This window comes from Linepithema humile, chromosome 7, assembly GCF_040581485.1.
Source record: "Linepithema humile isolate Giens D197 chromosome 7, Lhum_UNIL_v1.0, whole genome shotgun sequence".
NCBI classification, from domain to species: domain Eukaryota; kingdom Metazoa; phylum Arthropoda; class Insecta; order Hymenoptera; family Formicidae; genus Linepithema; species Linepithema humile.
The window spans coordinates 1,890,660-1,915,082 of record NC_090134.1 but is presented as its reverse complement, the minus strand read 5'-3'; the positions used below and the strand labels follow the sequence as shown (position 1 = coordinate 1,915,082).

The window sequence follows — 24,423 nt, the reverse complement described above, 5'->3', positions numbered from 1 at the left end:
ATCGTTCGTAGGAAATAGGCCACACGAGGTTCGTGCGTCACAACGACGGACGCCACCGAAAGTCGAACATGACCCTACGATCTGATTTATCGATAAGTGCGCCGCTGCATAGTCGTGATAGCATACATTCTTGTATGACACGAAGCCATACATTTTCCGATGCTACACATAGTATTGTCGCTACATACACTATACGTGCGTAAAAATGTTCAATGGCAAAATTTTGATACAAGAGTACCTAATTAATTTAAAATTATATGTAAAATAATTAAAAAAACAAATACACTAAATTAAAAAATGTACCCGATTATAATAATATCGATGATAATATTACATTACGATTATCTTGCACGCGTAATTCACAAGCGTTGCAGCTAGACGTAAACAAATTATGTTGCTGTAATTGCTACGATAGATAGATACGTGTTTTCGTATCTTAATCGGTTTTAAAGTTTTACACGAGGTACGTGCTCAAGATGTTGCAGAGCAAAAAGCCTCAGTGATAATTGTAGATTTGCTATAGTGTGTTACAAGGAGTTACAAGTCTTGAAGCGCGTGTTATCCGGCGTGAAGTGCCGGTGAAGAAGTCTTGCGCGGACGATAAACACGTGATCGTAACTCTCGCCCCGGCGCGTCCTATAAATGTTAAAGATAAACGTGCAAAAGTGAAGTTAACACGCCAATAACCTTTACGACGGCGCAGCCGTTAAGCGAATGTTACCGGCCTTAAAAGTATCTGTAAATGAGTGCACCTCCTGTAACAGATGCTACCTATTACACAGTCATGTCGATCGTTAAAAGCGGTTGTTAAGGAAAACGGATGCGAATAGATACTTCAATGTGTATCGATTTCACGTATATTCTATTCCGATTCGTATCTTTTAGTATCTGCAGTAAATCGCGATCGATTCATTATTGATGATAAATAATTTATCAAATTTGTAAATAATGTGGCGGTGTATGAGATAAAGTATATATATAATATTGTTTAAAGATGTAAATTCGAGAGAAATATACAATATTAAATACAATAAATTAAATTATTTGAAATAATATACATATTTCAGTTAAATATATATCTTTTTCCGTTTCAAAAAATAATACGCATAAAAATATACATAGACTAATAATCTACATTGTGAAGAGAATAAAATTACGTACCATTACGATAATTTTATATCATAAAATGATATTTCACATAATTAGATAAATTCGCGTAATAAAAGAATATTTTATATTTTTACAATGTATAATTTATAAAAGATATTAAATTAAAAGATTTTAAAGAATCAAAACATGTTTATAAAAGATAGAATGCAGTGCACTATATTCAACGTAAATAAATCAACGATGCTTAGAGTGCGGCAAAGTATAACTGCGATTTCAATGCTATCGTAATAGAAAAATAATTCACTGTATTGTTTATATCGCAAGAGATACGTGTAGTTCTAAGAACTTACATTTGCGTTCAGAAAGTATAATGTAACCTGTGCACTACATCTCATATGCAGTTGCATATAATATGAGATCAATTGCACGCGTCGGCTCAGTTTTGCGCTACTCAAGGTTAAAGCAGCTGTACGTCACACTATCAAGTTCGTTGCGTTCATGTGGCGCCGTATATTAATAATTCGTGCATACTTTATCTCGAGCACATAAGATAAACGACGCATTAAGTCTCGATTCCTTGCACGTACTCCAGACTATAACGCAAATTGTCTCTGATAAAGCGATCTTAAAACTTATGACGATAAAAATAACAATGGTTGGTATAATATATTAAAGATTTTAAAAAGGTAAATAAGAATTCTTTGATAATCGCGATTTATCGCAATTCATCGCGAATATTATTAAGTGAATTAACGTGGGACATCGATGCACCGAAAAGAGTACGTATATGTATAGAAATACAACAGTTTCTTATTAACAGTTTGACTTTATGATGTAAAAAAGAATTCTGCTTTAAATCCTGCGATTCAGAAATATACGTAATATAAAGATAATAATTTCAACTAAAATCATATTGCGCCCAAAAAATTACATTTGAACGTAACATTAATCATTCAGATGCTCGATATAAGAAAGCGGTCTCAAATGGCGCACAATAAAGGGGAGGCAAGAAAAAACGCGATTTAGATCCCGTAACAGGCGGTCGAATGCATTCGCTTCATTTGCTCGCCCTCGAGGCATTTCTCGAAATGAGGGAAAAGCCGGGGAATAGCATATGCTGCGCGCGTTTTCTTTGCTTCTGCACGAAGATAAATGTTACGCAGTAGCCGTAAGCCCTAACCTTCGTATTCGTTCGATAAATAATTGATAAGAGAGGATCAGGCAACATCCAAATCGACTCCGAATTTCGGAGCGATCTTCCGTTAGATTGGAGCTACTTTTCTTCATGCTTGTTTCTCTCTTACGGTTAATATGATTTCGACGGTTGTAAAAATGTTACGTGCACTGTAAACGGAAGTGCACGTACGCCAATAATGTTTGGTAAAAAATGACAGCACGAAATATTCCTTTGTCGGATCTCGCGTTATTTTGAATGAGAGATACTGTTATTTTGCGGAGAGACTACACTGCTTTTTAATAAATACAGTTTATATCACTTGCGGCAATATAAATAGTACTCGAAGTGAAATGCAAAAACTACTATTGGAAAGCATGACCTACTTTCATGTAACGCATCGTCATGAAGCGAATGTAGGAAGGCAAAGATGAAATTTCGATTTGTTTAGTTGTTTCGGACATTCAAAGTTTTGATAAATGTTAAACGAGCGTTTTACAATAAACATTTCAAAGGATCGAGCAAATAGATAAAGTACATATTGAAATCATCTCGGCACACAAATGTCAATCCCACGTGACCACCATATTCGCATTAACGCATAACCAACGTTACATCACTCCGGTCGCGTGAAAGAGCCGATAATCGAAGATGGGTTGCAATATTTCGAAAATAATGACGAATGAAAATGAAAGAAGTAAACTTACGCCGAGGAAATCCATGTACACCCTCAGATGCGTGCTTCTCCTGTCCCACGTTTCGTGCTTGAAGCTACTGCGCATGGCTATGGATCTCCCGAGCGCCAGCAGGTGGTGAGACTCGCGATAAACATCGAGCGGTGTACGCGGCACCGGCTGCTCGACGCCGACACCGGTGTCGCGAACCACCGCCGCCATTTCCACGCTGCCGACCGCGGGATTCTTGTTAATAAACCGAAATTTAACCGACGCCGCCGTCGCCACCGCGACGCGCCGCGTCTGACGCGCGCGAGCGTGCCCACGGAACAACGTGTTGCGGCATAACCCGGTCGATGTCACATTGGCGCTCGGCTGGCTTCGCCGCGACTCGGCGCGCCTCGTGAACGCAGCGACGCGCGCCGTCGCCGCGGGCTCCGCGCGCGTTACATGTATATATCTCAACATCTAAGTGTATAAATGTGAAAATGTGAAATACAGTAGATATGTGCAGAGCTTGCCGAAAAACTGTTGGATGTCTTTTTTCACCGCGGATGTTTTGACCGATTTGGACTCGGTTTCTCTCCGGCGCTTCCAATACCGCGTGCTCTATATTTTCTGATCGGATTATTTCCAATGTATACAAGTATGAAAAATGTATAAGCACACGAGATATATGACGCAAAGTATACTCGATGCGTTTCTTAATAGATCTTGTATTTACTTCTCCTACTTCAGTTTCAAAAGAGGAAAGATAACGTAAGAGAGTCGATGGTGAATTAAGTAGAAAATCCTAGTTAAAATCAGACTAGGCGAAATTTATATTTTTCCCTCGACCAAAGTTGCGCTTATTCGATTTGAAACGAAAGTGAAGTTTAAAGCTGCGGGATTTAAAAATTCCATTTCATGCAAATGAAGAGTTGAGAGATGTGCGTGCTGGCTTGACAAATTCCGATACTTCGCACAAAAGCACTCCGGTTTATATTAGCGCCAATAGGAGGCAAAATTTGTTTTCATCTTGTAATTAAAATTCTCAATTAAGCATGACGTACTACAAAATTGATATTACGAAATTATATGTTGTTTACTCGAATGATGACATATTTATACATCAGCATAATATATTTATACATCGTAATAATGTAATAAACGCGGATGTATTTCTTTTAATTTAATTTTTCAATTCATCGTGAATGGTGTGACATACGTGCAATCGAATAAAAATAGACACAATAAAATAGACAAAAGTTGGACGAGAAATTGTCGGCGGTTTACACGTAACGATAGCAGAACGATTTTTGTTTCTTCAACAAGTTATATATTAAATGTTTTGCATCGTCATTTAACGGTGTCAGTGCGTTTGAATCCGACAGCACGTGCCGCGAAGACGCAACAGGCGGTGGCAGCGGTCGCATCTCCATTAGAAATCTAAGTAGGCGCCCAGTCTCCAATCTAGAACTTGCGGTGTTTTCCTCTGCCATTCCGCTCCGCCGTCTCTCGTCTTTCGATCCCATGCCCTTCGGCCGTCCCACGGCTCTCATCCGGGCTTCTTCTTCATAAGCCGCCCGAAAGCGAAACTTCGAGATAAGCGCCGGGAGCCCGCGACAGATGCACCCGAGTGCATTCGAGGATGATGTAGAAAGGAACCTCATTCCTCTTTGCCACCCACAGCCCAGCCCACTCTGCTCTTCCTTCGCTCACAATAGAATGCACTCGTGCACCGAGTTGTCGAACCTTCCTTTGTGCATTTTTACATAGATTCTGGCGACGAATTTTTTATGACATCGGCTTGCTTATATCAGACATTCTACCATTAAATTTTAATCACAGATTCTTTGACGAACTCGTGGCCGAGTCATTTTTTTATCAAAGGTTTGTAAGTGTTCCTTTGATGGAATTTTTCTGTTATTTGTGTGAAATAAATAACATGTTACTACCTACGTGCACATGTGCCTATATTTTCTTCTCTTTTCTATATTGTATTTTGTCATAGTTTATTTATGGATTTTATGTAACGTAACAAGTAACATTTTATAAAACGAAATATAATACACAATGTGGGCACGAGCAAAAAAACAAAAAAATCAGAACCACATTTAGCGTTGAATACGGACGCGATGAGAATATAAAGCAAAGATTTTTATTTTCATTTTCTCTGATTTAATATGCGGTGACTAAAAATTCATGAAAACGAATGGTCAAAAATTCATTTGAATGTGCATAATTTAAGCCGTCGGAATCAGCAATCGATTCGCTTTTTTTCGCCATCGAATAGATTAATTAGCGCTTGAATAGAGTTCCAGGCGTGAGAACTAAACTCATTTTCCAGGTGACCCAGAAAAACGCGCCGGCGGCAAGCGTAGGGGAATGGCCGTACAGGTGAGAAAGAAACGCCGATCGTTCATGGTGTTGTTGTCGCCACCGTTGATACACAAGGTCGCAAATTAACGAAATAATGGAAACCTTCAAAGAGAGCGATAGAAAGATTGCGAGAATAAAAATTATTGGTTTACTTAATTGATCATCCGTCCTGGAATAAAAAAAAAAAAAAAAAAAAAAAAAAATAGCAAAGAGAAAAACAAAAAAGCAGTTGGCTGACTAAAACTGGCTCAAACCCAATCACGCGACGGTGTTGATAAAAAATAAAAAAAAAAAAGAGGAAAAGAGCGGAACCAAGCGAGAGAACGAACGAAGGAAATGCGCAGCGAAAAGCCACGCTCGGAAAAACATAGCGAAAGGAAAAAAAGGGAAGGAAAGCGATGAGGAATGTATCCGGCAGGATCAGAAGGGTTAAGGCGAGGGGTAGGAGCAGCGTTATAAACGTGCGGGCGCCCGCGTTCTCGATATTAATTAACGCCAATAATGAGTTATTTTCTGTTTGGCTTGGCGCGCGGATCCGCCACGCCGCGGGCAAGCCGCACCACACCTGGTCCCGTGTATAGTTGTACAAACGATCGTTGCCATCCCCCCCGCCCCTCCTCCCCGTTCCACCCTTCACAGAATCCCGTTCCACAACTCACCCCGCAACATCCCGGGGGCAGCCGATTGCACCCGCAACCCCTCGCGACTCTCCCGGTCGCCAATCATCGTGCGGGTTCGACTGCGATAAATACGAGCCACGCTATCGATTTCGATGGGACACTTGTCCCTTTTTTTTTTCCTACATCGCGCCCTTCCTATCGCGGATTTCCCCCCTGGTTTCCCGACAGCAATCGCCTCTCTCTCCCTCCGTCCTTCTTCTCCCCCTCTACATTCCCTCTCTCTCTCTCTCTCTTTGTGACGAACTCGCGAAATTAACCGGCGGCAAGCCGATCGTGAAAAAACGTGCGGATATATAGCGCAACGACCGCGGATTAATTAATTCGATCGAATTTCATACGCCGGGAGCCGCACGAATGAAGGGGTTGTTTTGACGGTACGATCGAGGAGCCGATCGGGTAAATACGGTCCGGTAAATTTTAGAAATACAGGGTCAAACGAGAACGGCGTATATTTGGTAAAAACGATGGATGTTATTTTAAATTTCTTTTTTCACCGCAGTCACGTGTCAAATCCATTTTTCCCGGCGTACCAGAAAATTCTTCGTTATTTATTTAATCTGTTTTATCGGTATGCAAAATGTCCTATACGATTGCCATATTAATTTTTAATAACTGATTTCAGAACGATTCTGCAGCCAATTATTTCGTAATTAGTGGACGGCGGGGGATATTGGAGAATACGAGCAAATTCAATCTCAAATAAATAGTTAACAAAATCATATCTGCATTAAATAAATTGCGGAACTTCATGTATATTTTAATTTGGGCATCCGGACGAATCCGCGTATCAGTTTTTTTTATGAAAACACGATCGGTAATATTGAATTCTTCCGCAATGAAAATAGCGCGGTAATACGTTTTCGCTTGATTACACGACACGACGTTGTATTCGGGGAATAATTTGCACGTCGGATAGCGCGGTCTAGCGCGTGCAAAATCGCTCTCCCGTTTTCGACAATTGCAACGTGAGCACGGTAACTCGGGTAGTCGGAAAGCAAAAAAATAGTATCGCGCTCGCGCGCGTTAGCAATTTTCTCCAGCCGCGCCGAACGTCAAAGTGGTTAGAGAAAAAAATTTGTCAGCCCGATGTATCGCGGGGAAAATCGCATTCGCGCACCAAAACGTGAAAACAAGCAAGCGTGATGACGGTGATCAACGCGGTTGGTTGCGACCCATCGGTGTTTATGAATACGCGACGGACGTATTTTGTTAAATGTTAAATGTTAAATAAACACACGTGTGTCTACAAAAATAGGGGAATATATCATCCGTGCTGTATCACGCGTGGACGCATGATCGAACACATATTGAGTATTATTCGTATAATAAAAATTCCAGGAGTAAAATCGCAGTCGATTCTTCGGACGATTTTCATTATTAATAGCGTGCGCGATTCGCAAAAAATACGGATCGCTGATTGGTATGACGGCTGAAATATAATCGGCTTCCATCGTTCCGCTAAATGTGACCAACGAAATGAAGAAGCGAAAACCGCGATGACACGAGAGCGGGTTCGTTCAACCCTCGGCGAAATCTTCGATCGCGAAGCAAAGTGTCCGTTATCCGGAACATCTTGCTCCATCCGACCGATTTTTCCATCCTCGTCCCGGAATCGCGTTCTTCCCGCAGACTTCGCGTACAAAATGCTTTTGTGCAGGCCGGGGGGTTTTCTCGTTCGGCGCCTAGCGCCGGGACGCCGCGGGAATTATCGGCAAAACGTCAATATGCATTACGTCGCCGTCTCTCTATCCACCCACGAAGCCCGGGTGTGACACCATCCCCCGGGCTTTCCTAGAGGGATCCGACCCTCCGCGCGTCCTCCCGACAATCTGCAATTTTGCCGCTCGTTTCTCCCACCCTTTTTTCTCCCTTTTCACTCGGCTATCCTTTCCTTTGCCCGTGGCAAAGGGTTCGCTCGTTATTTTCTTTCTTTCGATTGAACACGCTCGATCGCTGGCTAGAAATGCGTCACTATCGACAAATTTTCGGGGGCGGTTCAGCGAACTTTTGGAAAAAGTATTATAATAATATACACCATCTTGTAAGAAAACATTTTTAAGACATTGGCTTGCGTAAAATGTAAACAAAAAAGAGATCAACTTTTTATTATTTTATATAAATGTAACTTTTGCAATGCAAGTTTTCTGTTGATTTTTAACTTTTAACCTCTAACTCGAATTGCCATAAGCGCCAAACTAATCGAATACCGTAATTGGTGATGGAAAACAAGCTGTGGTCGCGACACCAGGTTTCCAAATTATTTTTTGTCAATTGGCAATTGATATATAGTACAACATATTCGACAAATTTTTTTTACAAAGACGATTACACAACGACGAAAGCGTGATAACAGCCGATATTAAATTTTCAATCAATGACGAGAGTGAATGTTATTAATTCTTTACTTCGTGAAAGAGGCGCGGAGAATTGAACAATAATAAATCGTTAAAAGAATATTAAATTTGCGGAAAATAGTTGATGCATTATCAATCGATTTGACGGATATGTGATATATATCGTTGTATATGCAAACGCAAAAATATATCCTGACACTCGCGTGATTTCGCGTCCCAGATTACACAAGCCGTAATCGGATTGCGAAAAAATTGATTTTTCGCTCGCTCGTTCGTTCTTTCTTTCGCGTTTCTTCGTAATCGGTGTCTGACCGACGGAGTGATAAATGATGCACGAATCGGCTAGGACGGATTTAAACATGGGCATTATCAAATCTGCGATCACGATCGTCAGCAATCCAATTAAAGTTTAACGAGGAATCAATCTTGCGAGATAGACTCGATTGATCGATCAGTAAGAAATGTAAACGCCCTAATCGCGGAGCGTCGTCTTAAATCGAATTAAAGTTTTGCAAATAATTGATCGGAGTTCAGTGCATTATCCTGAAGCCGCAATCTCGCGGATGAATAATATTCGAGGATTTGAATAAATCTACATATTATAGGACCCAATAATAATTGCGCAGATAAACGTACATTCATAATAATTAAATTGGAATATTAAAGAATTTCTCGTAAAGAATGGAAGTCAATTTCAAACAATCATTAAATTGATCGAATCGCCTATATTCGTTCGTAATTTTCTGTCGTCAAAAAAAGTCTTAATTTCCAACACAAATACGGTAGCCCACAAGCTTGTCCCTCGTAAAAGATATCAATAGAAATCAGCTGGCAAAATTATCACGGCCAAGTTTCGCAATTAATATCGACGTGAAACACGAAGCAGGACAGCAGCGGGGAAAGTTGACAGAATTGGTTAATAAATTGGTAGAATGTCGTGATGGGAGATTTCTACATTTTCATTACTTTTATAGGGGAGCGCGAGAGACTCGAGGGCGGACGGGGAATCCCGGTTATTGATGAACCGTTCACCCTCTGTGAGCGCGTTCGAGCCCTTTATCGTTCGCGCTGGCATGTGCATAGAACGACACAATGAATATTTGGATACGATGGCCAGCTTGTACGCGGCAAACGTGATTAATTGTACTTTTTTTTTCTCTTTTCGCGTAACGAAAGACGCGCGAGGTCAACTTGATCTCCGTAGAATATCGAACGTTAAATGCCTACTCATTTGCGACGACAAAGACTTAATCCGATCCATCCTGCATTAAGAGACAAGCGAGTGTGATTAGCGGAACTAAGGAGCACAAACTTGGTTCGACGGTTGATCGAAGTAAATGGATTGCTGGGAATGCGGACTCCTATAAATCGTGGTCAACGCTAGTTTGAAACTGCTATGACGACGTCGATAAAACGCCGGCTATGTACAAATTAGTTCAATTAATTTTCACCGCGCGTTTATTCGGCATCCTTCATGAAATATTCCAAAATGTATTAATCAAAAGCAATTATAACTGTGGAAAAATATATATATATATATATAAAGTATTAACTCACCAATTAAATAAAACTGTAAAATATTTATGTAATTAACAAATTATATTGCATAAATTGCAACCGGATGAAAGCTAACATCGCAAATTGAAATAATTTTGATATTAGTGTTGCATCATATGAGCATCTTAATTGCTTTTTCAGCTTCATTTTACTTAATTCGGACCTGGCTTTTGCATGACACGATCGATCGAGTTATTAAGCCCAAGTTACGATGTCCGTATAAATTTAATGACGCAGTATGCGTAACGACGTCGACTTACGTTGAGCTTGTCGAGGTGTTCCAAGGATCAACCGGATTATGCCGATGTCGTATCGCCGTATCAGCCGATCTCAATTAAATGTTAATGAAAGAACGGCGATATCACTTGGCGATAAAATCACTGTTCGTCCTTTCGACCCTACCGATACTTCCTTTGTCGTTAATGCTAACGCGACTTGAAATTCATAGCGACAAATAGCGTCAATTTTTATTACACATTAATTTTTTTGCATATGCTATGCATGATATTCTATTAATACATCTATTGGTATATATCGAAACATAAAAAAAGACTCAGCGTCAATATTAATACGTCTTAAATATGTTTGCGGAGCAGCGCTCGAAGCCTTTCGCCTGATTACGCTTGAAACCCTCTTCGCTGCGATTAATAGCAGCAGAGTTCTATTTGCTCTAGAATCACCAACATGTGGAACAAGTCCAAACATAAGAGTAAATTCCGACAGCCTAGAGGGGATCATTGGAATATCATCGTACGTACGCGTCCATGTTCGAAAATTCGATCAAAGACACGACATACGTCGGATAAACTCGGCAGAATGAATGCACACACGTGTACGAGAAAAATATTTGTATTAATCGAGAGCCATATTAACAGGAGATTGTGATTCATTCTGCAATTATTAAACGCGCAGGAAGCGCTAAATGTAAATGAGGATCGCAGAAAATTTTTGTACTTGCGAAGGAATTGCAACGAAGACAGACGAAAGCGCCGCAAATTTTCATGCGAATCGTAATCAGTGAATCTGTTCGGGAAATATTGTAACATTAAAGGATTTAATTAAGTTTTATCGATGTGTTTTTGTCGGGTTAGTTTAATAATCTATTAATACCATAATTAATATCTCGAATAACAGAGCGGAATTATTGATAACATTCCAATATGACCATAATCACTAATACATTATCAAGACCTCTTGCGTCATATGCATAGAATGGCTTAGTTAATAATGATTTCATTAGCATCCGGCTGGCGAAGCTTGATTAATATTAGCTTAATTAATATTAAATCACATGTTAATTAATTTGAAAATCTGTACTTTACAAGCAAAATTTTCCACGCGATCCACAAATTTCTTTACAACAAATACTCTGCATTTACAATACATATTCGCTGCATAAATATTTTTTAATGAGTTTTTTGATAATTGTGGTTAATTTATTTTTTGAAATGATCGAATGTTAAATTGTAACGAGATTAAATTAGTCTTTTGGTAAAAAGAACGAAATTGCGTGTTACAAAAAAAGTGTAGTCAAGCGCTAAATTTTTAGAGTTGTATTCGTTTGTAAAAGGAGCATTCAGGAAAGAACGGCTTTATTTCTGCCATTGCCATTTCATTTGCGCGCACAAAGATAACGTCTTTTGAGTAGTATGCTAATTACGCGTATGCGGAGTTTTATACATAATTACGCTGGTTTTCTTTTAGAAGAAAAATAATTGAATAATTGCTACGACCATGATATATGTATGCGAGAGTAAAAAATTTTGCCGCGTTTTTATGCGAATGTGCAGCATTTGAATGGTTGCTCAACAAATTTCAAAAGTTCTACCCTTTTAAAGATATTTCGTGAATGTCAAGCTTTTTCTTTCTTTCTTTTTTTAGAAAAAGATGGATCATTCAAACAAAGTACGCGCAATTCTGTGTTTCAGACGCAGCGTAGTTATGACCACTCGTTAAACCGCTATTTCATTACGTTTCTAAAATACAGGGAGATTCTAAACGTTTGCAATAAATTTTGAGAGTTGATGAGTTTCGTCAAATAAAATAAATTTTGTCAAACAAATTATTCTCAGCTCTATAGCTTAAACTTGTTTAATATAAAATTAACTTATAAAGTAAGATAGAGCAGATGTTAAATTAAATTTTTTATATTAAATTAAAGCAAAAAATATTGACCTTCAACTTTGTTGTATTCGTTCACGTGCTCGGCAAACAGAATTAATAATAATCTAACGGATGAAAGATAATTTAACAGAGAACTAATGAGGTTTATTTAAGTGACCGAAAACGCCAGATGTGCGAGAGCGTGATTTGTCGGAGTTATTCGCATAACGAATACACTTTACGTATGCATGCACGTATGCAGTTTTACTCGCATTTTCAGAAGGCGCGGCTTGGCACGTCTCCAGCAGCTTTGAATCTCAATAGAAATCTTGTTACCGTAGTCTCGCACTACTTTGTAGCGGCTCTCTATCCAACCATTCTAATCTCCGTTTGCTCCAGTGTGATTTATCATGCTTCGCTTTCTTAGATACGCAAAATATATATTTGCGCGATATGCGTATTGAACAAAAATAAAAATATTTGTGAGCGTAAACGCAATTTACGAGCACGGTCTCAAAAAAATCTACAATTTGAGAAACAAGGGAAGATATTAATAAACGCTTCGTGATAACGAATCGAAATCGTAGACAACGATAATGATAACGTCTTTCGAAAAGGCAAGATTGCATTTTTTTATCGCATTAATCCGCGGTACGAAAATTTCGGAGCTTATCTTCTTGCCGCGTGAAAGCTGCTCTAAAGTTATCGACAGACGTCGATAAATTCATCGTTGCGCTATCGCATTTTCAAACTGACGCGCGTTGCAGAAAAAGAAGGACATTTCGGGCCTCAATCGTGCACTACGAGCTTTCTTTCCCCTTCCTCCCGATAAGTAGCATGCTTCCGGCACGAAAGAACGTTTCCGTAGTTGCTGTTTATCCGGCAAATAAAAGCCGTCGTAAAGATAGGCGGAGTGCGGAGTCGTCCGCATCGTTAACGCTACTTCCGTCGTTATCGAGTTCGTTAGCAAGCGTGACGTCAGTGCATTAAACATGTAATAAGGGCGTAAAGTTCATCCCACCTCCAGAAAAAACAGCGTCCGGTAACTTCTGGTCTACTAACAAGATAAAAATGAGCGTTTCGATCGCGCCAGGCGTCGTCCGGCGCTTTACTCGATTGTTATCATTCGTCAGCACGGTCGCAGCTATGGATATACACCTTGCACAGCTGTAGATCTTCAGCTGCAGATATAACGTTGCATTTCCTTGGTATTTTTTACACTCAAGTATAACGTACAGATATCCATCACTTTTGTGCATAATAATTTTGTGTTCTCTCTCTCTCTATATATCCTTATTTAACTTTTGAAATTGGAAAACAGACATCAGCATTTTTTTAACAACAGTATAAATGATATACTTAATAACAGTACAAGTAAAAATTATCCATGTGCATATTCTAACAAAATATATTACATATCCCAGTTGGTGCGTCTATTATAGTTTCGGGAAGAAAGTGGAGTGTTAATTGTGTGCTTATTCGCTTGCTTGCTGATACGCTCGCGCGATTCAGTATGCAGATACGCGGCAGCACATCTGCGGCGGAATCTCAACGGCAGTCTTGTCAAGTTACTCGGACCGAGAGCACAGCCTATATATTCGGAATATTATTGTCCGCGTCCACTACCGGTGTACCATTACGCGCGCTTTGATTCTTTTGTACCTTCCGGACCGGAGTTACCGCTACTTTGCCTAGCCTGTCCTCAGAAAGCGATTATACACGTCGATGTCGAGCAGATCCGTTTTAGTTCGTTGAAAGTCCGGGCAAAGGGAAGAAGAGAAAAAAATGTGGTGAAAGATGGTAAAGCAACGGAGCAAATTGGAGAAGTCAAAAGCGTGCAAAAGAATGCTTTTTTTTCCTATTTATGCTTCCTGGCTTCACTTTGTTAGCTTCGAGATTTTGCGAGACGTGTCGCGATTCTGCCGCTCCTGAAGATGACATCCACGATTGTTGCGATTAATGCGACTTGCAGCTAAACTCGCCGCAATATGCAGAAAAGAATTATTTAACACGTTAAGTTGAGGATGAACTTAGTTAAGAATAATATCCATTTATGAAATTTATATTGATTGTATTTATATTGATTATATTGATAATATACGATGTATAACACAAGTAGAGATATGCAGCGCGAGTTAAGCGAAATCTTATCATGTTTTTAATGCTCAAAATAACAAGAAATCTTCTCATTTTTGTCAGACACGTATTGCACTTATTATAGACGCGACGGTATATTTTTAAATGCAACATCGTCGACAATTGTATTATAGGAACAACCGCGGGTCGTCTATTTCCCAACCGTAGCAACATCGCGGTTCAAATCAGCCGTAACCTAATTCTACGAATCTCTTCATCGTCTATTTCGATTCGATGTCGCTTGGATTTAACACGAGTCCCATTAATTGATGTTTCTAAATGTCCATGATCCCGCGTCTCATCGAACTTTGAACAGGTTGCCAAATTGCATGAGATGCAAAATTCCGCAGAGATAATTGCAGCTCTGTTCAATTTGTGTTATTCATGTGTATTGGAAATAATGATTATTTCATCAGATGTTCCTATATTTTCTGCAGACTTGTATTAATTTTTACGTCGAAAAAAAGGAAATCTAAATTTCGAGTTTCATTAATCGAATGAAATATTAAACTCAGTCCATTCATAGCAATTGCATGATTGATCAACCAACAATTGACAAACTACCGTTTGCTCTTACACAGTCGTCTACATTTTTAAGTCAAATATTTGCGCGTTGGAAAATCCTCAAGTATCTTTTGCATTTTATTTTCGGAAAGTGGAAAGAAGGATCGCTAGAAGATATGTTCCAGCTTCGCGCAACTCGAATTAATCGCTATAAGAAGAAATATTTGTACGGTCGAGTAAACTTGCCGGCTTTGCCCGGCGCGGTACTATACGATACTGCTGCTTTTGAATCGAGAAATCGAGATTATCCACACGAGGAACGGCTGGCATTCGAAAATCGTGCCCAACGTTCCGGTGCATTCGGAGAGAAACATTCCGGCATGAAATATGTCAGACACGCCAGCGAGAAGTTCCAGTCCGGTTTCAAACGTCCTGTGCCGGTGATTGGCCCTCCTCCTACACCCGTCGTATGTACGTTTTTAATATAAAATTCCGGGATTCGCGGAGAGAATGGAACAAGGGCAACTTCGCGTGCGCGCCGTCAGCAATCTCGAATACTTCGCCGCTCTCGACACGACTACGTCAACTTATTGGTAGTTGGAGGTAAGAACACGGACATTCTTACGACGGTGGATGTAAAAACAAAGAATACATAACTGATACGTTTCGCGCAGAAGCATTGGCAGAAAACTCCGATGTACAAATATCTTAAGCACGTGGCGCGTCTTGTTTTTCTTCCTCTTAATTTAATCGTCGCATTTTTCACAAGATTATGTTAATCCAATAAGATTAATCGAACACTTGTGGAATTAGTAGAATTGAAGAAAAAATTCACAGAAATTATGGGAGGTCGCTAAGAACTAAAATGAAAAATACGAATCTTAATTTTCTTCTCAATTTAGAATAATTCGCTTATCAATCTTCAGACATCCGGAAGCAATTTTAAGATTATTCAAATAGAACGTCACGATAACGAAAGAACTGAATGCAACTGACTTAGGCGCTTTTCGAAATTGGGTTGCCGCTCCGGAAACGGAAGCGACGGTTTGCCCGACAAAAAGCCATTCGTAGAGTTCACCGTTCGTGTTGACCTTCCGCCGCCCTTAATCGGGAAAATGGGAGCACCGCGACATCGTCAAAGAGGAAGTAGGTACCCAATCTTTCCGTATCACAAAGCCGACGTGGAGCTATTCATGCCTGTGATCGACTTAAATCGTCTTTTGAAGCCCTTTACGTGCGTGAAGGCCTGTATTAATCTACTCTTATGTATTGAAATCCGCAATATATCATAACTGCAATTGAAGTTGCAGCGAACAAATGCTTTCTTTACGAAAACATTCATTAAAATTGGAAAAATTTTTAAGTATCTATATTTATTTTCATAGACAAATAAATAAAAAGAAAATAGTGCTTGCCGTACAATTTTTTGCCAAAAAATAATAACTGTTATAACTATTTTTTATTGTATTATAATTTTTTTTTTTTTTTGTTTAAGTTATATTCATTATAAAATACAATCGAAAGTTTTAAAGCCGATCAAGAGAGTGAGAGAAAAGTGAAAGGACGCGAAAAGCCGATAATCAATTGTGTCCTAACACCCTTAATGAAGTCTTGAAGCTCTTGGTTTCCTCCTTTCTTTTTGTCCTCCAGTATGTCCAGGCCCGAGGGATAAGCACGCAGACGCGCGAATAAGTGGTGACATGGCTACCATTCGTGGATAATGGGACGGAACGAAGTAGAAAATGGTACATCAAAAAGAAACGGGGACAAAGGAGACCCCGCGTTGTCACCCTAATAAAATGAAGTGGTGAACATGCCGGAACAGTTTTTGTATAGCCCGCTCGTCCTAAGATCTCGCCCTTCACTTTACAAAATTTAGGAATATTCGATAGGGTCGAATAGTCGGTGTGCGGAGAGATTTAATCCCGAACGAAGAAAACTGAAGGGAAACTGAAAGGATATTTCATAACAAAGCCTGGGTTCTTAATATATCTATATTTAGTATTCTCTCATAATTTAATTTCTTAAATCTTTTCGCATAAAGATTTATTTAAATTGTTCCCAATACTCATAAATTGAATTGAATATCGAAACCTAAATACCATTTGAAAATGTTGCTATTCTTCATCGAAAGATTCTAATGTAAAGCGTGATTTGTGAAAAGTTAATTGATGATTCATGAAACGCATGCAAAATGATGGAAGATTAAACGCTGAATTTTCGAAAGAATCGCAACGGCCTTCATCATGCGGCTCTGACTGATGCAAATACAAATTGCGATATTAATGTTATATGGAGTGTTATTTACGAAACGGAAATGGAACGTTGATAGAGACGTATTTACGTTTCAGCGAGTCCAGTTTCGCGATTATTAAAATTAGCAATTCACAACGGCCAAAATGTAAATTACACGGTCCTCATTAAGCCGAGCGTGCAACTAATCAATTTATATACCTGCGTTTAATCCGCGCTTTCCAAACGCGATTATTCACGGTAGACGGGATCTTACAGGGCAAATTAAAAATCCGGATTAAAGCGGATTCACATCCACTTAGCAATGTTATAGAGTTAGCAACACATTATATAATTTCCCGGTTTGTGTCGCCCGAGAAAAGACACAAACATCGTCAATCGTTACGTCAATCTGCAGGGGAGCCTTCCACATCCGTTTTTTGCTGAATTGCGTTAATTGACTCGCAAGAAAATTTTCTTTTCGGGTAACATTGTCGCATTTGAAAAGCAAAGACGACAAACTTTAATTAAAAATAAATCCGAAGTAAGACGACCATTAACGCCCTGCTGCTGCTAGTCGAAGGATTAGCTAAAGTATCTTAAGTTACTAGTGGACGATCGAGAAACCCCGCGACTCGACTCCTTTTTGATTGATATGATATCCAACCGGATGGGGATAGTTGTTCCGAGAAGATTTGCTAAAGTGAAGGACAAATCTGAAGGCGAATCCGGAGCGACTGATATCGAGAGGAAAGCCCCGAAGGCAAGGTAGTGGAAATATGGCGATGAAGAGACGGCGCGAAAGGTTGTACCTGCTCTCTCTTTCTCTCCCTCGTGGAGCTTTATTCAGCCTGGAAGGTGCAATGAATGGAAGCTTCTACGAGCTTCGAGCGCACCTCTTCAGACTCTCCACGAACATCGGCAGAAATCTTTTCCTTTTTCTTCTCCCCACGCCATCCATCCGCGCGAGCCTCTAAGAGAAAGAGAATTTCCCGCCTTCTCTTGTCGCCTTCCTTTTACCTCACTTCGGAAAAATCGACTCTTCGCACCCGCGAATTTTCGCTCTATGCATCGTAGAATAGTGATTCTTTAGCGCGAGTTAATAGACGCTTCTATCTGGACTAATTTGCACGACTTTTGCAAATGTATCTTGCGAACAATTAGAGGAATTAATTGGCTGATTAAAAAAAGAAATTATCACATTTCTCTGTCCTCTGCATTCACGTGTCAATGCATAAAAAGTCACGTCGTTTAATAGAAAAACAATATTACAAATACGGATCTTGAAAATTTTCCGCGGCTAGTAAAAAAAACCAAAACAGAGAACTCTGGCGGTATAAAAATGAGGATTGAATATGCGAGGAATTATAGCGTACAAAAGAAAGAAAATCAAAACGCCGTTGAAAGAGGAAGAGTGAGGGGGGGGGGGGAAGAAAAAGAAATAATGAGAAAGAAAAAGAGGGACGTTAAAGGGAAAGAACACCTGCTGTATCGCATGCTCGCAATGATAGCGAGCGGATAATCTACGTCGGCTAGTGCTTGCGAGAAGAAAGAAAGATGAAAACATCCCTCTCACTCCCTCGTCGTTGTCGGAAGACGCACCGTACGTTGTTTCTCCAAACGAATCGCATTCCCCTCGCCACCGTTGCCGAAGAAATCGACTTTTCTTGCTCTTAACAGATTTCGTGGCAAAGACGGGTAGCGAAAGTTCGATTTCCTCACTGATGAATAGCACCCTCTAGACTTTTTTTCCGAACACCAATTTATATTAAGTAAAAATGTATGTGTTATGGCAGAATCGTCCCGAAAAATGTATCGCGGGTCGGAGCGAAATTGCTCTGGCCAAGAATTCTACAACCGAAACGCTGTTCGGTAATGTTTAGGAAATGAGCCGACAAATTGTAATTTCAATCTTTGATATATAAAATGATATGAACATGTTAACAAAAAAAAAATACTTCTGTCGTCTTACTTACGAAGAAGGTCGAATTATTTGCAATATAGTGTGAGATTCGTCGCGCTTTGCATTATTATTACGCAAATCGAATACGTAATTAAAGTATGTTTTTGTTATCGCGCAAACTATATTTTTTTAATATTTCCTTCCAATATTTCTTTTGTCTCGTTACCTTTGCAAGTACAATATTTTAATAAGGTTCTGCCGTGGCTCTTCTGCGATATTCTTCGCGATATTTTTTGCACGCTGCGTAAATATTGCGATTTCAGATGGCGCAAAGTATACGTGTATGACTAATAATTTTCCAGGGGTTTTTCCACGTCGTGCGAGACCGTCAACAAGATAGAACGTATACGTTTTCAAAGTAAAAGGTGACAACGGAAAGCTCGGCTTTGTCACCGAATCCATCGCTCTCTCCGTTCTCCACGCGTCGTGTAAACATTCACGAAAACATACGGTCATCCGCGAAAACACTGAATATTAACGATAACTGATAGACACGAGGGTTTCGCGTTACATCCCGTGCTATCGTAATGCGTTCGTACTGTTGCCGAGATATTTGCAACGCGCTGTAAAAAAATATCAGATACGATAGCGTGAATATTTTCATTTCCGCGAATGTTCCATAAAATAATCGTTGTTTGCAATTTTATGACAAACAGAAAGATGCGCGAGCTCTAGTTACCCAGCGAATGATTATGTTTGTATACAATTTAATTAACATATAATTTCTACGAACGAATAATATGAAATATGTTTAAAAGCGGTTTGAAAGTTAATATTTATAATGGATAATCGGCAATAATTCCGTACAATTGATTCAGTATCACTAATATATGTTTTGCGGCGGAAAATAATATATTTTAGACTTATTCAGCTATAATCAAATTTGAACTGGCTGGTAAAAATAGCTTCACTCGGACAGTTATTTTAACGATGCTATTAAGATCATCTTGACATTTTTAAATGACATTGTTTGTCACGATGAAAAATGACAGAAGTTGTGAGATATAACGCGCATATGTTACCGCACGATCGGTCGATTTATACCACATGCTAAATCGTCTTTTTGTAATTTATAAAAATACGTGCCAAAAGATAACTCGGGTTTTGAAGAATATCGTTATTACGTTTCAGATTAAAATACGGGGAAACCGGTGGCCACATTCTACCGAACTATTAATCAAACCGTATCGACATTTTTTAGATGACGCAAACTCGTGGATTTAGTTAAACAGGAATTTCGGTAAAATTCCACGGAAAATGAAAGCAGCGTGAGCAGCTTTACATATCGCATCCACAGTTGCTTCTGTTTGTAGCTGTATGAAAATGATTAACGACGCCGAGGAACGAGGTCGAACTTTCGGTATATCCAGTACGGTTGCACGTGCAACCGAGTGATCCGAGACACGCCCGCATCCTGTGCGGTTTTCAGGACACACAGGCATCGCCGCCGCCGCCGCCATCGTCGTTGACGTCGTTTGCGTCGTCGGAAATTCCACCATTTTTTCGCGTCCTCGTCGAAACGACGTGTGACGACGACGTCGAGCATACGTGACGAGAGCAGGTGCGCGAGAAAAGTGTTGCCCGCCCTCTTCACTGTGGCAAAGCTTATACCGTAAACGGCTGTCGCCTCTGTAGCGCGCGCAAAATATTAATTAAGGTACGTTACCTCGCTAAAAGGTCGTATCTTACGTCGCGTTTTTTTGCCCCTCTCGTGAAAACAAATGTTAGTCTTTTATTCTTTTAACTTCTGAGGTGTAAACCTTTTTTAATCTCTAGAAATTCTAAAAAAATTTCCAAAGACACTGGAATTAATTTTCTTTCCTTTTTTTGTTCCGAATGCCATTAGTAGCGTGGTCCTGTTTGATTAAAATCCCAATAGGATAATTTCGTACGCGGCATTGAGAAAAATGTTTCACCTGCAAAAGATTTATAAGGGAACGCTCTTTGTATCATGTCGAATAAAGTTTACCGCTGACTATTAATTTCAACGAGACGTAAATAGAATGCTTAATGGCATTCGCAAAATAATCTATACTTTTATACTGATCCCGTAAGTAGATCGATTAATAATTGTCAGGCTACCGGATGGCCATTCTCTCTCTCTCCCGCTGCAATTTTCATTGGCTCGAAGCGAGAAGCAAGGGTTGCGACGGGAATTAATTTTTCTTGCAGAGTTACACGTCGATAATTTCTCATCGTCCATCGGCCGTCGATTATCTCACGACACACACGAGGCTAATTAATATTTGTCATATCTCTCGTTGACACGTGCCGTTACGCGCGGAAGATTATAACTACGTGAAAAATTAAGTTTCCCATCGGCGGCGCGCTTGTCCGACGGAATTTTTCCCTCGGTACGTCAAAAATTTCAGCGTACAACGATTCAGCGTTAGTCGACTTGTCCGAGAAAAAAAATAATCCCTGTCTCTTTGATATACCGTATGCTCGTCACGACGGGAAGACCGGAAGGAACGCGAGAACTCTTCGGGAAATGCGAAAACGACCGATTAGATTTCAATAGACGCATTTTAATCGAGGTCACTGCATACGAATTTCTCTTTGGTATGCAATGATTTATGGTTCGTTGCGTGTTCCGGTTGCGGTCGATTCGCCGAGGCAGCTGGAAGGAATAAAAAAAAAAAAAAAAGAGAGCTTTTCCAAAAAGCTCTCCGCACGACCGTTCCGCCGTCGGCAAAATGGACGGAGCGAAAAGAAAGTTATCGACATTCCTTGTATTTTATTCCGTCGTGAATTAACATGGCCGTTGAAATCAAAGAGAGATTTTTTTTCGGCGATACGTGTTCACGAGTTTCTCTCTAAGAACGTATTTCTAATTATTTCGAAATTGTCACACTGTGTAGCTATAAATTAAATAATAATCGTTCTCTAGTGGTGGAACTTTTCAGCTACCTTCGCCAAGAGCCCCTATTGTTGAACTTTATAAAACTCTAAGTTCGTTACCGGCGGCGACTGTATCGGGTCCGCCGTATCTTATTTAATTAAAAGCACTTACTTTCTTAGCGTCATTGTTGTTGTCGGCTGCGTGATGTGGTTGAGGACTCATTGAAGCACCATTGCTGACTGCCCCGCTTTGCGACAGAAGCTCGTCGCTACCCCTCTGAAACAATAGAACACATTCGTGAGATATAAATAACCCCTTTATACAACGACTCCTCAATAAATTCTACTTGCCGTGACGCATATTTCACGGTTCTAAGCAATAATGTAATCCAGAATTACTGCCAACGTCACGCGCCTTCGCATAAATCTACACCACGACAATCTTCATTATTAATTACATATTTTCGAAGCAGGAACGATAATATTACAAACCGTAAGATATTGCAGTAATTTACAAAATAACATCAAACCGGATAGTTTTGTATTTCGCGTGCACTAATCGCGTCGTCCATTCCATTTTATCCCCGAAGCTCTGAAAGGAATTGAAATAAATTATCGCGCCGAGTATCTCTCGATTACTTAAGAAGCGGAAAGAAACATTCCTTGCTGAATCCACGGCGAAATCCATTCGATGCTTCGTCCTTAGAGCGCTGATAAATCTCGGACGTGGCGTCAAAAGAAACGGATCAGAAGCATACAGCAGTGTACCGCTAAAAGATGCTTTTAACGCGACAGTCTGAACCTAAATGCTTAACGGAGTCTCTCAGAAGCGGAAAAACGCTGCGGTCACTCGAGCGAAAGAGCTTCTCTCGTGAGATATTAATAATTAATCCCCATAATTCTTCGGTCCTTTGCGAATTATCTTACGCGAATAATTTCTTTCAATTTATTTCATGGGATTATTAATTGGCCTTTGGTATAAAATAAATATTTGCAGAGGCAAGTGGTTGTAACGAAAATTCTATTTACAATGTTTCGGAATAATCGGCTGTAAGTTTAATCAAGCAATGCTCAGATTTGCTTTAGTGATGCACATGAATAATTCGCCTACATTACATTATTGAATCGATATTCTGTACGGTATAAAGAATAATTTATCCGTAGCAAAAATAGTAGCTATTTTTAAATATTTTTTATATATTGTTTTCCTCTTTTTTAAAAAACTAGAATATAGAGAAAATTATTTGAATTAATTAAAGTAAAATTAAAAATTTACGTTTTATCATATTCAATTCAATGATCCTTACATTAATAATTATATCCACGTAATTATCAACAAATATTGGCAATTAGAAAAATTATTAAATTTATAGAAAAATTTGAAACATTTCTTTATAATAATCAACTTTTCAATATCAACTGATTAACTTGATTCTAGACCATTTCTTTGTTTAAAATATAAAATTTTAATGCATTATAGACGTAAAGAAAATGCAAATTGCTACCAACTTTATAGTACAAAATTCCAGTGTCTAATAATGAATAAAAGGTAGATTCTTATAATTATACTTATATTTATAATCATACGAATTCGTCCTTTCACGATTACGACTCTCCTATGCTATATTCATTATACAGTCGCGACTTCCTCGCTGACAACAGTCAACGTCGAAAAAGCGTCGTATGCATCGCGTAGCGCTTAACGAAATATTTATCGGGTCCGCTACATCGTCGCTGCATTTATTCACGAATTACAGGTTGCATTATGCAATAGCGGTCGGACCCGCCCCGTTAAATCTGCAGACGAGCTTTGACAGCGAGATCCTTCACTGCGACAGCGTTCGCATGAACGAATGCACGAGAGATAATTCATAACTCGTAAGGAAAACCACCGGGAACTTCGGCGGCCGACGTCGAGACGGAATGCGAGATCAAAGGGGGAAAAGACGACTGGACGTAGCGGAAGGAAATGAGCCGCAGGGATGCGTCTTGCGGATTTGTCCCGCGGCCATCCTTGGGTTATCGGGCAACAAAGAACACAGGAGTAACCTCTAACTTCATTATTTTGCAAGAAATTCTTTCCTTTCACAATACATCACAATTACAGAATACATAATGCTTGTACATTTCCACGTCTATCTTCGAAAACAAACAAATGTTGCTCTATTCTTCTATTTACAAATATAATTTTTGCAATTTTACAAAAAAAAAAAAAAAAACTTACATCAAAGATCTTTGCGCTATAATTTGCAATTTTTGCGCATAAATTAAAAAAAAGTTGAAAAAAGTAATAAGTAATCTCTGCTTCTTCGTTTTACGAAAGAGCGGAGATTACTTGTTACTTTTTTTAATTTAACGAAAATGTTACCTTTTCCAATTTAATGAAGTTTTCCACTCGAGGCAGTATCGCGCAAAGTACGAGGAACGGAAGCAAAATGAAAATATTACACTTAAATGTACATTATATACACTCACTCGTCCAGCCCATATAGAACACGGCGGCGAATTGCAAAGTGTTTACGTTTAACTTGGAAGGTAAATAAAGTTGAAAGACAACTCCGCGAGTGCAATTAGAAGGACGCGTTTTTCACGACGACGCACATCTCGCACGCAATTTATCTTGCGAAAGTACACCGCGAACATCCTTGGTACATCGAATACGCGCTATTAGATGGAATATTGTTCAAAGACCAGAAGAAGCTCTCGGGAATCGCCTATCTCTCAGCGATCGCAC

General features: G+C 39.5%; 1 protein-coding gene across 17 annotated transcripts in view; it reads right to left on the bottom strand.

Annotated features, from left to right (window-relative positions):
- The window catches only part of heph (polypyrimidine tract-binding protein 1 heph), a 365,110-nt gene that overhangs the window by 93,520 nt on the left and 247,167 nt on the right, over positions 1–24,423 (bottom strand). For 13 of the 17 annotated variants that reach the window (XM_067358872.1, XM_067358873.1, XM_012377733.2 and 10 more), the window contains one exon: positions 21,862–21,966. In XM_067358872.1, coding sequence (XP_067214973.1) covers positions 21,862–21,966 — 105 coding nt within the window. Of the gene's footprint in view, positions 1–2,991; positions 3,442–21,861; positions 21,967–24,423 lie in introns of those variants that run through there. The other 4 variants (XM_012377726.2, XM_067358868.1, XM_067358869.1 and 1 more) reach the window with 2 other exon arrangements.